Source organism: Sander vitreus, chromosome 3, assembly GCF_031162955.1.
Source record: "Sander vitreus isolate 19-12246 chromosome 3, sanVit1, whole genome shotgun sequence".
NCBI classification, from domain to species: Eukaryota; Metazoa; Chordata; class Actinopteri; order Perciformes; family Percidae; genus Sander; species Sander vitreus.
In genome coordinates, this window is record NC_135857.1 from 31,817,950 (window position 1) to 31,833,202 (window position 15,253).

At 39.7% G+C, this 15,253-nt stretch overlaps 2 protein-coding genes across 3 annotated transcripts in view; one reads left to right on the forward strand and one right to left on the reverse strand.

The window, feature by feature from the left end:
- Positions 1-6,898, forward strand: part of mark4b (MAP/microtubule affinity-regulating kinase 4b) — a 67,252-nt gene extending 60,354 nt beyond the window's left edge. The window contains exons 17-18 of one of the 2 annotated variants that reach the window (XM_078247001.1): positions 1,132-1,168; positions 4,918-6,898. In XM_078247001.1, the coding sequence (XP_078103127.1) occupies positions 1,132-1,168; positions 4,918-5,251 (371 nt within the window). In that variant the 3' untranslated portion in view covers positions 5,252-6,898. Of the gene's footprint in view, positions 1-1,123; positions 1,169-4,917 lie in introns of both variants that reach the window. The other variant, XM_078247000.1, reaches the window with a different exon arrangement.
- A 1,643-nt stretch (positions 6,899-8,541) lies between these two features.
- On the reverse strand, positions 8,542-14,247 carry ckmb (creatine kinase, muscle b). The gene is made up of 9 exons (XM_078244564.1): positions 14,178-14,247; positions 12,672-12,784; positions 12,315-12,411; positions 11,703-11,857; positions 11,287-11,419; positions 10,994-11,165; positions 10,292-10,415; positions 9,811-10,000; positions 8,542-9,114 (listed from the first exon to the last, which is right to left on the reverse strand). Exons 2-9 carry the CDS (start codon positions 12,762-12,764, stop codon positions 8,936-8,938), a joined length of 1,143 nt encoding a protein of 380 aa, XP_078100690.1. The 5' UTR covers positions 12,765-12,784; positions 14,178-14,247; the 3' UTR covers positions 8,542-8,935.
- Between the last annotated feature and the right edge of the window lie 1,006 nt (positions 14,248-15,253).

The window sequence follows — 15,253 nt, forward strand, 5'->3', positions numbered from 1 at the left end:
CATAACCAAATCAAACAAACCCAAATGATGATGGATGTGAGGAAAGAGGTAGACACCTGACACTAACACCAGTTTATATAGCTTGGTAGCCCGTCAAATCAGGTTCACTTTCAGATTCTTGAAGGGAGAAAGTAGAGAAAGCAGGGGAAGCCTATATACAGCGGGCCATTGAGGGTTTATAATCCACTTTGTGTTATCAGTTTATGTACTTACAGGATCTTGTGATCGTACAATATGTAATTATCAGTAATTACGTTTAGAATTGAAACCACGTGTTCAATGTTTCATTTTATTCTCATCATTGTAGAAGATAAACATTTTCCATGTTATTACTTAGCTGCAAAGTACTACCCCTTTTTTTTAAACCATAAACCATACAAAAATAACGCAGTTTGACACTGAAAACGTGCCAAAGTTGTGAAATGCAGGTAGAAAGACTTTATAAAACGTACCACATGTCAAAAATAATTATTAGAAATCATAGAATAAATCAATGAATGTACAGTACATCTGATATCAACTGGTTCCTATCAATCGACTGGAGTCACAAAAAGAAATGAACGTAATCCCAAGAGACACTGTAGCCTCTTTTAAACCACGCTTTACAGATGTTAATCTTACATCCACATCTTCATTAATCCACACTGTGACAGCAGTTAAAATCAAGTACAGACAAAAGTAAAATATTTTTTTGCTCTAAATGAGGCTGGTGTTATCTTTAAATACACACATTTGTGTTTTTATAAGCATTAGATTTGTATTTGTGTGAGTCAAGTCTGGCACCACTGCGTTTTGTGTCCATTCAGACCTGGTTCTCTGCTCTGGATTCACTCCCTCTACATTTGTCTATCCATCTCATTCGTTTTGTTAGTGACTTTGACATTTTGTTGTTTCATGTCCATCCAGTGTTCCAGTGTGGTGAGTGTAGGTTGGTGATGATCCATCTGTGATTTGAAGACGAGTTGTTGTGTTTTGTGTTGTGATTGGCGTGGATTGACTGACTTAGCCATGCAGCTATTTGTGCATTAAAACAGGAAATTGGGGGGAGCTGGCGGGGGATGTTGCTGTAAAATACTCGATTGGACAATTGATTCCTAACGGATGCGTTTTTCTTCCTCTTGAGGGTCACAGACGAACCTGAGAGAATCAGCAGATCTCCGGTCACAAGGTGAGCTCACGTTTAAATTTTTTTTCCAACACTGACACACCAAAGTGCAACAGTAGAATAATCTTCACTTTCATGTGTGCATTACAAGCAGCCTGCTTTTTTCTTATAATGTATCCATCAAGTACTTAAAGGATGTTAAAGCAATACTTTACCCTCAAAATGACCATTTGTATATCAATTACTCAGTGTTGCCCTGAACTCATGACGAAAACTTGGTTTTTGTCACATGCCTCCATGGTGAACGGGGAATCCCAAATGGAGAAAATTTGTGATGAATTGAAGTAATAGGGTGACGAGTTTAACAACAGCAAAACTATATCGTTTGTAAACTATATTTACGAACTCACACAACCCGTGCAGTATAATTCAAGTCTCATTCATCCAGCCGTCTGCTCAGTAATTCCCAAACACATGCATTCTCACCAAAACCTTACTATTTAAAACCCTTCCGCTACTCATCTGAGAAGCTGCCGAGGTGCACTTGTTGTCCGTGCAATTCTGGACAAGTAGAGCGCCTGTTGGGAGACTGTTTATATGGAAGTGTTGTGTGATATAGTTTTGCTGTTGTTAAACGCAGCCCTATTTCTTCAATTCATCAAGACGTTTCCCTATTCTCCATTCACCGTGGAGGCATGCGACAAAAACTAAGTTTTCTTTATAAATTCAAGGCAACACTCAACAAATGGCCATTTTGAGGGTGTCCTGTTCCTTTAAATGCCTTTAGTTAACTCCTCAAGCTATAGATAAGAGACAATGTTTTGTGTGCTACACATGAATGACGGTGTTACTGCTGTTGTTAAAAGAATAGTTAAACATTTTGGGAAATTTTGGGCTAATTTGCTGTCTTGACGAGGAAGATATATTTTGGATCTAGCTTTATCAATTGACGTTTTTACAGGATTAAACAAACAAGATGTAAGGTGTAAATTGGTGAGCTTTAGAGGTGCTGGAAGTTTGGATTTGGTTTCCTCAGTGCAGAGCCAGGCTAGCTCTTTCCCCTGTTTTCAGTCTTTAGTCTGTAGCTGGTTATGCTAAGATAACCAGCTGCAGACACGAGAGTGGTGTCAATCAGCAAGAAAACTAAATATTTACCAAAATGTTGAACTAACCTAAGCTTTAATTCTCAGCCTGACTATTCTGAAGGTAATTCAATTGTAGCACTTAAATCTGATTCCTTTAATCTCTGAGTAAAATACATTAACAAGGATGTGTTGTATACAGAGAACCGTTTGTGTTCACGCTGCAGCTGTAAATGTTTTCATTCTTAGGTGTGACTGATTTCTTCTGATCAGTTTCTAAACCTCACAAGTCTACACAGAGTCACACTTTTTGCATGTGATCCAACACGGGAACTGGATTACGTATCCGGCACGGATCCTGAATCGTGCTACTCTCGATGCTGACTTGTGATGATTTTTTTTAATTAAATTTTCCTCTTTTTTTATGTGGTGAGGACACAAGGAAATACAGTAAAATAGATTTGAAAGCTCTCATCAAGAACGTATAATTGCTATAAATGATCAAACACCTGTAACCACAATGGCTGCAGACAAACCAACTGCTTATTGTTAGTGTCACAAAATGGTTAAATTATCGTACATTGTGGAACTTTTGGCATTATTATTGATTGTACATCATATTGAGTAGGGCTGCACAATAATCTTTTATTTTTTTTTATTTTTTACCGTCATCGCAATATGAACTGGCACAATAAACAAATCGCGAAAGGCTCCGACATATACACTTTAAAATGTAACTGTCATTCTTTTTTAGTGCTGCCTTTTATATTCAATTCAATGTTCACTTTGTCCAATAAAAGAATGTTGGAAATGATTTCCTTTCATTTGTTTTAAATTTAACGTGCAATTTGTTGTATTTTAGCAGAATACTGAAAGCAGCAGAAATGCAGAACTGAGTACACTTTAATATCTGTTTATTTAGTAATATCGTTATCGCGATATTAAACACCGTTATGATATATCGCATATTTTCCTCATATCGTGCAGCCCTATACTGAGTGCAAAATGATGATACAATACATATATTATCATTTGGCAGTGCTGTTCTAATTAGAATTGAAAGTTTTTGCTATTTCATGTAATTCATAGGAGACAACTGCAGCCATTATTTTATTTAGATGTTCACTCTTTACATGGAAAACAATCATAAACAACAATGTAAAGAAAGCCACCTTTATTATAACTTTAGGGACACTGGTTAGAACCTTAAAGACACAATACTGTAACAGAAATTAACTATGAAAAAATAACAATCTAAGTTATCGCTTTCATTTATGGGTTACGTCCCAAAATTCTCATGAAAAGTTGCAACAAAAGCATTTACCAAACCTAGCTTACATTGGTATTGATCTTGCTCTCTCATTTTATTTAAACTGTATTTTTCTCAGGGTTAACCGTGTCAGCCTATCCTTATGTTACTAAAGGTCTTGTGTACTTCCTCTCAGCCTCGGCTGCTTCAGCCCAGTCTCAGTCTCAGGTTCAAACCAGCAGGTAAACCAGCAGCACCAGGCTAACGTTAGCCAACAGACTGTGGTACTCCTTGTGGTAGATGATCCCTGCGGATAGAACCGCGTCACAGAAAGAAATTATAATAACTTTCAGTGTGTCTATCAAGGGCTCAGTCCCTAAAACTCTTCATCCTCCCACACCAGCAGGCTGATGTTTTTTAGATTGTTGTGTGTTAGTTGATGTTAAGTGTTATTAATTATATACATTTCATTATAAACTCTCATTCAGGAACAAAACAGTTGTATTATCAATTCCAGATTGACCTAAACCCCTCACATGAGCAATTCATCTGAGGTGGGTTGGATTTGCATTAGCGCTGTACCAAATGTCTTTTTTTTTTACTTTTGAAGCTTCTAGTGAGGTTTCCGAATGCATCTTCGATCTTGTCGTCATATTTTATGAGGTCAAACCCCCCAAGAAGAAGAAGAAAAATCAAAAGTCCTTGAACGAAATCCTCAAATTAAATAAAGTGATTCATCAGTTTAAATCTGTTGAGTTTTTTCTATTAAATCCACTTTCTTCAATGAATACAACTCGGCTGATCCAATAAGGACAAAAAAAAATTATGAAATAATAATCTAAAAGTTATAGCAACATTACGACACGAGTCGGAAACAATTCTACGCAGCCACCACTGGAATCTAGCTCAAATAGTATTTTACTTATAATATTATTTTAGCAACTGTGCAAAAATACAGAGTTTGAACAAAATGAATAGACATGCAAAGAAAGAAAGAAAGAAAGAAAGAAAGAAAGAGAGAGAGAGAGAGAAATAATTAGAATTTGAATGTTAAGGTTATGGATGAAGCTTCAAACTATTTGGTCCAGCCCTAATTTGCATATCCCTGTGTACATCCTTTGTATATTATTAAAGAAAAGAGATGTTTTAGACTAGAAAACCTATCTGTGACCTAGATTGCTATGTAGAGATATAAAAATCCAATAATGTATGATATTAATCTTTTTTTCTTCTCCTCTCCCTTTCCCTAACCACTCATACATTCACATTCATACAACCATACTTTCACTTGTCTACACTTCCTTTACACATCCATCTCACTTTATCTCAAAAACCCATTTATACTGAAATCCACGCTCCTACATTCATATCTGATCTCCTCCTCCTTCATTTTAAACCCTCCAACATTACCTCCAACATTCCCTCCTCCATCCTCTGTTTGCATCGTCCCTTCACTCCCCCCCCCTCCCACCCCCTTCCAGTCGCCATCTATCTGGGCATCAGAAAGCGGTCGAGCCCCGGACCCCCCGATGCGGCTGGGATGTGAGGGTGCGGAGCCCCCGCGACCCGGCCGAGGTGGTGCTAGCTCTGCGCGAGGCAGCGCAGGGCTGCGGCTGCCAGGTCCACCTCGCCGGGCCTTTCCTCCTGTCCTGCACCCACGGAGCAGCCGGCGCCCGCGTGGCCTTCGAGGCCGAGGTCTGCCAGCTGCCCAGCGGGCTGGGCCAGAGCAGCGGTGTGAGGTTCAAACGCCTGTGGGGGGCACCGTTAGCCTTTAGAGACATCGCCACCAAAGTGTCCAAGGAGCTGGAGCTCTGAGGGCGACAGGAGGCGGGGCAGATTGATAACAGACTGGACCGGTTGATGAATGAGGAGAGATGAAGAGGGATGAAGAGGAGGAGGAACAAGGAAGAAAGTATCGCCGCCTCCTCTTCCTCCCCGGGCTCCACCTCATCGGATGTGGCTAACGATGCCTCGCCTCCGCCAAAGACCACCAATCAAAAGACAAACGGATGCACAGACACGGATAGACCGCCATCGGCAGACTTATGATGACCCTTGACCATGGAACTGTCAGTGACCTACGACCCCTGCTTGAAACACACCACCACCTCCATATTACGTGAGCCCATGGAGTCCGTTTTTTTTTTTTTTCCCTCTCTTTCACGATTTCATGTTTGATGACGATGAGGATGGTGTTGCTGAGAATGATGGAAGATTGTTAATTTGTTGTTATTGACATTGTTATTCCTGTTGTATCATATTTGTTGTCATCATTCCTTTTTAAAGAGCTGCTATTTAAAGAAATGTTTGAAATTTTTTTGTGTATTAAGTTTATTTTCTTTCTTTAAGGCTTTTAAAAATGGGCCGAAGTTTGACATCTGTTTCTCTGAAGCAGACGTCACATATTTCAGAAGTGAGGTCGCAGTCTGACCTCCAGCCTCTAGAGGGAGACATGCAGAAATGCAGAGACTTGTGACAGACTGAATGAAGCATAGCGGCCTTTCTGCCCATCCATTCATAACGCCCATTTACAGCTCAGTTGGGATTTTAATAATTCGTTTTGTACCATTTCTGGTAAAATGTTGCCTCTCTGCCTGCCATCTATACTGCATTCTCCACTGTGTATTTACAGAGGAACAAAGCTGCCTAATAATAATACAGGACCCAGCTGATATGTTGCATTTGGGAACCTGATCATTTGAGCGTATGCTCTGCTCCTTACATATACTCTACTTCGCCCAGTGTTTTGTCCAATGCTAACTTAATTAACAAGCAAAAGTACTTCAAATGACATTCAGTTGGTTTAAAGTGCAAAGTAGAATTTATTTCTACAAAAAAACTGGATCTCCAGCAGGAACAATGATTTGAGTTTTTATTACACAACAGGGTGTCTCAGCTGTCCTGTATTTATTTTAGTTTTTGAGTTTCTTATCTGGGAAAAAAAGCCACTTTACATTATTTCTCACTCAGCAGGTTTTGTCTATTAAGATTAGAAAAGCAGGTCAGCCAGAGTACATTTTTCAGAGACCGATACGTGCTGATTCAACTATTAGTTCAATTAAATAAAGTTAGTTTAACATTTAACTAAACTATACTTTTTTTTTTACCCAAAACAAAATAAAAATAGATTTTTTCCCCCAGCCCATATTGTATGCTTTCACGGAGTGCCCAGACAACTGATAAGATTAAATCTCTCCCACAAATGGCTTCTTCTTTTTTTAAAAGCTCAACAAATAAACCCTTGCATTAAATACTGATCCAGGTTTTTATCTGATTTAAATTGAACACAGTATGATCCAAAAAAAATACAAATCGTCATCCTTTTCCTGCAAGGCCAATGCGGACGTCGTTCAGAAACCCAATTCAGCATGAAGCTAAAAAGCCTTTATTGGTTGTCAAACAATACAGACGTTAAGCAGCCACAGATTTGAACACCAGTAAAAGCAGTGCATTTTTTAGTTTTTCAATTTGATTCCACATTTTTCCCATGCACATGATTACAGTAGCTCGTGCTGGTTTAGAGTAAATGGAGGAGAGGGAGGTTTTACTGGTAGCACTTAACAATATCACAGTCTGTCAGAACGCCACCGCCATCCGTTCCTCTAATGTAGTGCAATACAGCCCCAAAGCCAAGAATCTAGACTTGAATAAGCATCGGCTCAATAGGGCCCCTCGCTTGATTTCTTTTTTAATTGTTGGTATTGCTGATATGTTGTTAAAATTCATTGAGCACTTTTTTTTTTTTTGCTTTTTAGTCAGGATTGCATTGTACTGTACTGGCAGAGTTTTTAATTAATCTGTATTTTCTTTTGTAAATTGTTACAAAATCACACATTTTAAAGCCCACTGAAGTGAATCATTGACATTGAGTGCCCTTATTTCCTCTACTTCCCTCAGTGAAACCAGCTGGAGTGATGGCTTCAGGTTTCCAGGTAGAAGTGCCACAAATGTAATATTTTGGAAACTGAGGTAAAAAAAATTCAAAATGGCGAACTGTCTCCATAAAGTTTTGTCAGTTTTCTTTCGTCCAATAGTACATTTATTTTGTGTTCTTAACCTCAGCAACACTTCTGATATATAGAAGCTGTAGAGCTTAACATCTGTCGACGAATCAGGCTGCAGCACTGCTGTAACGTGTACTGTTGACCAATCAGATTCCAGTATTACTGTAAAAGGTGTATGACTGTTAAGCAATCAGATTCCTGCCTCATTAAGCCACTATATAATTTCAAAGCATGCAACTGTTCAAGATGGGACCTCGAATGTTGGAGAAATTAGATTTTCTTTTATAAAAACACTTTGCTGCTCTTTACAGAACAAAACTAACAGAGTGCTTCATTGATCGTATATTGACACTGACGACTCCAAAATCAAAAGGTTGTTGTACTTGTACTGTAATTTTATGAAGCCAAGCAGTTATAATTTGTACTTTAGAAGTATGCAGCATTTAACAAAACGCGGATATGTAAAAGGAAAAGTTGGATGAGATACAGCAGATATTTGATCATCACGCTGTAAGGTCTGCAGGAATGTATCTGTTTAATGGGAGATTTTAGCTGCAGCTGGTATCCATCACTGTCTGAAAATGTGAAGCTGTGATTTAGGGCTAGTTTTTGCATTTGTTTTTGTTGTGTACAACTGGGCCTCACTCTCAGAACCTGTTCTGTAGAAACAGTTAGAGCCATGCTTGAAGGCTACAGTTCTGTATAGTGTGTTTGAAGCTGTCGCTGTTGTCAAGAAAACTTAACTTATGGGCTGAAATTACGGAAATGATCGACCTGCAATCCTGCATGTCTCCTAGGAAATAATGTGTGACACAAAAATAAAGACTTTCAACCTCGTATTTCATGTCTGTTTTATTATCTCAAGGATGGATTTAATGTCTTTGACGTGGCATCCCACCAGTTTCTTTGTGTTATCGTTGAATTGTTGTATAATGTGTGTCGAGTGAACTTAAATATTAATATTTAAGGATTTTATTTACTCTTAAATGTACTGTATCAGTTCATGTACAGTAAGCACATATCACTATCAATCTGTTATGAGGAGTTGCAAAAGATTCATGTGTGTTTCTCATAAAGAAAACATGAGAGAGGAAGTTTGATTGTTACATGGGGCATGGTTTAATTGTCCAGTTATATTTTACAACCCAAAACATTTTTTTTTTCCGGATACATAGCCGTTACCAGACTATGCATGGATTGATCCCAGGATGTTACAGAGAAGATGCGGATGAGAGATGGTTAAAGTGACAGGAAATTAGGAGCCAAAGAAAAAAAAGGAAAGGAAAAGATGAGTGAGGTTAACCGAAGTAAGTGGGAAAGGAAGGAGCAGAGAGGAAAGTGGAGTGTCTTCTTGATGGAAAGAAGTAAGCAGAAGGTAGCCAGTTGGCCGAAACCAGTAAAATAATTTTACCACAATGCTACCCCCTGTTCATTTTTTATAATGTAAAAAAAAAACAACACAGACAGTCATTTAGTCATTGGTTGTCTGTCCACTTTACTTCTGGGCGGGGATCATGCCATCGATGGACTCTCCCTTCTCAAGCTTCTTCTCCATCTCAACCATCAGCTTGACACCATCAACCACCAGCTGGACCTGATCCACCTCGGAGGAGCCCAGACGGTCAGCGTTGGAGATGTCGAACACACCACCCACAGAGGCTGTGTCCACGCCACCTGGAGGGAAAAGAAGGGGAGAAGAATGAGTCCTCTTTATACTAAAAGTATTTCTCCTTGAACATGGATGCTTTCTGGAGAACATGAACATACTTGCTTGACTGAATATCGCTGCCTGACTTACTCAAGCTTTGCAAGAACGTTTCTTCAATTAAATACATGTATATCTAACAAACATTCCTCCCTTATAGTCGATCTAATTTTCGCAGTTCTTGAGATGCAGCGGGAAAACAATTCAAGTCGACTGGCCTACTTCCTGACGATTTCTCTCCCTGGATATTTTGGTGAAAATGATCCATTAGGTAAGAGAGGGGGGACATAATGCTACTAACAGAAACAAATAGAGCAAATCATATGAAATAATATATTTTAGAAAGCTTATTAAGTCTTGGTAATCCTAAAACAAAACTATGGCATCCTTTTTGTGACGGTAGCTATTTGGAACGGCTAAGTTTATGTCATGTATATAAAATTGTATTTTTGTTAGTGTTTTGATGAGTAACTTGTTTGTATCTTAGTGTTTTCAGAATATTCACTTATATTTGTTTGCTATTAATACTTCTGCTGTTAATTCTTTACCTCCCCCCATCCAGCTGTGTTGTGTTTAACACTACAGCTCTTGAGGCTCCTCTGAAAATACTAGCTGGTCACTAGCTTTGAGACTGATCCATTGGAGCTGTTTCTTTTTTAAAGTACCTGTGCCACGCTTCTGCAGACGCAGCCTGGTCAGGATCTCCTCGAACTTGGCGTGTGTGCTGAGCTTGGGCAGCTTGACGTGCACACCACCGCGCAGGCCGGTTCCCAGGTTGGAGGGGCAGGTCAGGATGTAGCCCAGATGCTCGTTCCACATGAAGCCGTGGTTGTGCTTCTTGAAGATCTCCTCAATCTGACCAGTGAAGAGAAAAGTGAAATGAATGAAGCATGATGGTTAAAACTAGATGCATGGCACTAAATGCTAACAAGACCTAATGGAGACAGAACTTAAACATCATGAAGTTGTTTAACAGCCATGAAAGGTTGATATAAAAAGGTTTAATATTTACACCATTTACATAATAACAGCACAGAGAGAGTAACCATAGAAAGCTGTTTTGCACATAGGAGGTGAATTGGCTTTAACTCTTGTACCAAGTTGAATCGTGCAAACTTATGTGTGTGCATAACGGTTGTGTTTTACCTTCTGCAGGCCAACACAGAAGCGTCTGAAGACCTCCTTCATGTTGCCTCCCAGCTGCATGGAGATGACACGCAGGTGATCCTCCTCGTTCACCCAGACCAGGAAGGTCTTGTTGTCGTTGTGCCTGGAGGAAGAAAATCCAGCTCAGTTTCACATGATCTACATATAGAACAAAATGTTCGCAAGCCAGTAATTTGATACAACAATGTTGCATGAATACAATTTGGTAGAAATGTTTCTGGCAGTAAGTGTGTGTGACAGTGTGCATGTTTTAGAATGTAAGCCAAAATACTAAACCCTGATAATGTGAATTGTCTGAGCTACACAGTGGTGGATTTACAGGATGTCGAGCTACTGTAAGGGGCAGTGTATGCTGTAGCTGTGCACACTGTGCTTTGGTATTCATGAAACACTTTAACAGATGTTTGAAAACAGGAGTAATCAGGATTTTCATATTAGAGCTGTGGGAGAATAAGACAGATGGTGAAAGTGTTAAATGTTGAAGGGCAGATGGGAGCTTTTAGCTCAGAGGGCGGTCGTTTGTTTAGTGAGTGTGTATTTATGTGTTTATAAAATCTGCTTTTTGCAGTTGATTAGGATTATAGCACATATGTGATCATTTTTTTTGCTTTCTAAACTCGGGGAATCCCAAAAGAGTCTAATTTGCATTAAAATTTCATTTCCATTCTGTGTGTCTCTCACCAGATGCCTCTGCCGTCGGGCCAGTCACGGGCCATACCAGCGCAGGTCAGCAGGGGGGACACAGGCTTGTCGAACAGGAAGTGATCATTGATCAGCTGGTCCTGCTCGGCTTCGGTCATGCCGCTCAGGGGGTAGTACTTTCCCTTGAACTCACCCTCCAGGCTGGACAGGGCTGAGAGGAAGGAACCGAGGAAGGTAGACAGAGGAAAAAGAGTCAGTCTCTGAAAATGATATCCTGCATTCTACAAACACTTGTGATAGATTGGCATTATTGTCAATAGTTTGACATTCACCCTCAATGGACAGCTTCTCAATGCCTCTGCGCTCTCCACGGCTATTGTGGGGGGGCAGGGTGAATCCCTTGATGCTGCGGCCGGTACGGACACGGCTGGACAGCACGTAGTTGGGGTCCAGGTCGTCACCACCCTGAGAGAAGAAGGCAGGACAGAAAACACAACACACACATTATTATTTACAAACTTGCTGGCTTTACATATGAGGGGTTGGACTGAATTTGGTTTAGCTTGTTGCTTTAGAAAATGTTTGTAAAGAATGTATCAATATTTTGGGAATTATTGAACTTAACTTTCAATTAATGTGGCCATACAAGTAACCAGTAATTAATCAATTAGAAGCCATTCATTTAGTGTGGAAGCTTAATGCTGTGCTGATCTATAACAATACCATCGTGCAGGTCTTGACTTCTCACCTTCAGGTTCTCGAAGTTCAGATCGGTCTTGTGCTTGTCGGTGGGCTTGTATCCGCCATGACGGTCGGAGATGATGGGGTCCAGCAGATCCTTGAAGACCTCATAGGACTCCTCATCACCAGCAACGCAACCCACGGTCATGATGAAGGGGTGACCTGGGGGACAAGAGGGAGGATGAGGAAGTTAGTAACATTGCTAACTATGAAGATTGTTATGTATGGAGGGATGCTGATAGGTCCTCTCGTTCCTGGACATAACTTACTGGGTAGAACAGAAGACTTTAGCCCTGATCCCCAAAAAAATGTATAAGAAGTCCTGTTTTCTTAGCGGTATTGATGGATGCTATCATTGTCAGGTTTAACAGCATCCATAATCATAATCTAAAATAATCATAACTCATATTTGGCTACAAATATTGTTGTCTTCTATTTTTATTCTATTTTATTTTATTATTTCAGGACAATGCACATTTGATGAACATGTACAGCAGTACACGTAAAAGTGCCAGATTGTAGCCAAAGGACTAATTTCCATCTGTAGTCCATTGGGCAGACAAACCCTATATTTGTTGGTTTGTGTTAATCTCTATGCTGATGACTTGCTCCTTCTTACCAGGGTTGTCAACACCAGTCTGGATGATGTCATCCAGGGTGAAGCCGCTTGGGGTGGACTTTCCCCTCAGCTTGCCATAGATCTCCTTGGTCAGCACCTATACAGCAGATGACAACCAGTGCAGGTCAGTGATCTTAGCAATCAGAACATATTTTGGTTCCAAAAGCAACAATGAAAAAATATTTTTGTTTAAAGTGACTTGTCTCATCTGAGGTACATTTCGGAATGTACACCTGAAGAGTCATGCCTTTCTAAAACGCGATGTCATGCTGCAAGTTATTGGTGCCTGTGCAGGATGTGTGTTGTGGGTTTGTGTTCACTGTTCATGGATAGAAAAGGTCAGAGTAGATTTTGTACCTTGGCCATGTGGTTGTTGTGCAGGGACAGATCGGGGTACTCCTCGTCCACGGAGTACTTCATTTTGAGGTCATTATGACAGTTCTTCGCCATGGCTGCGATTCTTACTCCACCTGAGCAAAAATGAGAAGAAAAAAAAAATTAGTTTTCAAAATCTGCAATGCTTATTTGAGACTTAAAGACTTATTTGATGAAACTGGAACGCCTCAGGTCTATGCAGTCACATTTTTTCCTGATTTGTGTTAAATCAGAAGAATGTTATAGAGATTTATAGTTCAATCAAGTTACAACCTACAAAATGTATTTTTCAAAATTATGTTTATTTGTTGAAGTGACGTAACAAAGCAGCCTAAAACACAGCAGTGATCCAGTGAATACAATATTTATTGTCTGGTATTTCTCCTAGTTTTTCAAATGACTTGTCTATGAGTCTTCTGGTGAACAGGAGACACCGTCTCATTCTCTCTCTCTCTCTCTCTCTCTCTCTCTCTCTCTCTCTCTCTCTCTCTCTCTCTCTCTCAGCTGTTCAGTGTACATGCTTTTCTCCCTGCTGTCCTGCCTGTCTGACTGTCTCACCACCTGTCTCCCCTTCACAGCAAAGCTTATTAATAGTGTGGCTGTGCCCCCCTCTTGTCCTGCACCCCTCCCATCTCTGCAGGGAGCTACGGTCTACAGCACATTATGATGAATGCTATAAAACATTCAAATAAATCAACATTTTTAAAACTGAAAATAGCACAAATTTGCTAATGCTTAAAAAATGGTTAATCTATATTTGGCCTTCTCCCTTTTTGGTTTAGTTTTTTTTTCTACAATGTAATTGTGTCCATTAGATTTTAATTGAAAAAGCCAAAAACTACTTTAATAAAAATGTCTAGATGCAGAGCTGGAATCGAAAGAGCTGCAGCTGCAGAATCAGTCAAAATAGCTGACCTCTCTCTCCGTCAGACAGAGGTCAGAACTCCATCAGTTGCTTGAGGTGTAGTTGATTGATGACACCTGATGCACTGAAAGGTCAAAGCATTGCATGCCTCACAGATGGCTCCACAAGTTCCATGACTAAATCAAGCGCTCCTAGACTATTCAAAGACACACTTCAAGTCTACCATGCTAGCGTCAGCAACAGCTGAAAGTCATAGCTGTTTCAGTGACACTTTACTTTAACTATTATCAGAAGACTAGTACTACCCATACAGCCAAGAAACCAGGAGCATCAAGTTTTTAAAAGAGAAGTTTCACTACAGTGTGCACTGATAGAAAAAGTAGAGTTTAGGAGTTTCCAGATCAGGAAAAAATGTGCAAAGCATTTGAGGGGTCCAAGACAAAAATGCGAGAAGAGAAAAATGTTTTCATGGCTCCAGAGGTCATTTGAAATCAAAACTGTTTCCCTCTCTGAGAGGAGGTTTGTTTTCAGGAGGTTTGCTCAGAAAAAGGTTTCTGTCCACACTTATATAGAAAAAATCACCACAATCTTTCCCTTGGATTTATCAAAAAGGCTTTTTTTACCTGCTTAGGAGAAAAGAAAGAGGTAACAGATCCCGGGATCAGATCCTGTCAACCAAATGTAAGGGTTGCCCAACTCTGCCAGGTGATGGGCTTAAGTATTTATACCCAGATCTCTCTCCCTATTGGCTGAGTAGACCCGGGGTCCCCTCATTTGATTGGTCGCAGGGGGTCTTCTGTGCCTGGTTGAGTTTCTAAAAGGCAAGAACGAATACCACACAACACTCGAGACGAGAGACAAAAAACAGCTGCAGCCGCTCAGTTCAACATTTTACATTCTGCCTGCTTGTAGCTGCTAGGAGCTTGCAGGACAAAAGCACATGCACCTTCGTACATTTATATAGTAAAGTCATCTTTGTTTCAAATAAATCTGTTTATAATTACACTAAATATTAATGTATCATCTTTGCTGTAGTTTGAATATTATTTTAATTCAATGGAGAGGGCTACGTTGATAAGGAATTAAGTTTTTCAACCTGCTTTCAACTGGTCAGTTTGAGAGGAGCAGGTGGCTATGATGGTTTGGACTTTTATTGTAGACATGCACATGTACTTCACTGAATCTCTCCTCAATGTTTCATAAGTGTCCCCGGTGAGTTGGTGAAGCAGAGTAACTGGAGCTCTGTCTGGCATCATATTTAGGAGATTTAAATAACCACTTCGTTTTGGATTGCATCATTGTAATATTCAAGATTACAGACTGGATTTCATTGAGCTGTGGTCCCTCTCACCTACCAATTTGCTCAGTGGGGGTGTCTACATGTGTGGAATGTCATGTAGTAATGCATAGTGACAGGCTGTCCAAACTTAAAATATTTGGCAAGTCAGAGGAGGGAAAACGTAAATTCCTGTTTGTTTTCTATATATCAAAATGTGTATTTAATTGCACAGCTTTCTCAGCATGTCTTGTGCTTTCCTCAGAAGTTTTATATTCATACACTTCCATTCAAAAGTTTGGAATCAGCTATTATATTGATGTTCTTCTTTTCTTCAATAATAACTATTTTAATAGAGATACAAACAGTATAATTTAGACACCAAATTTATTATTTTAGTAAAATCATTTGGCCCCAAAAAAA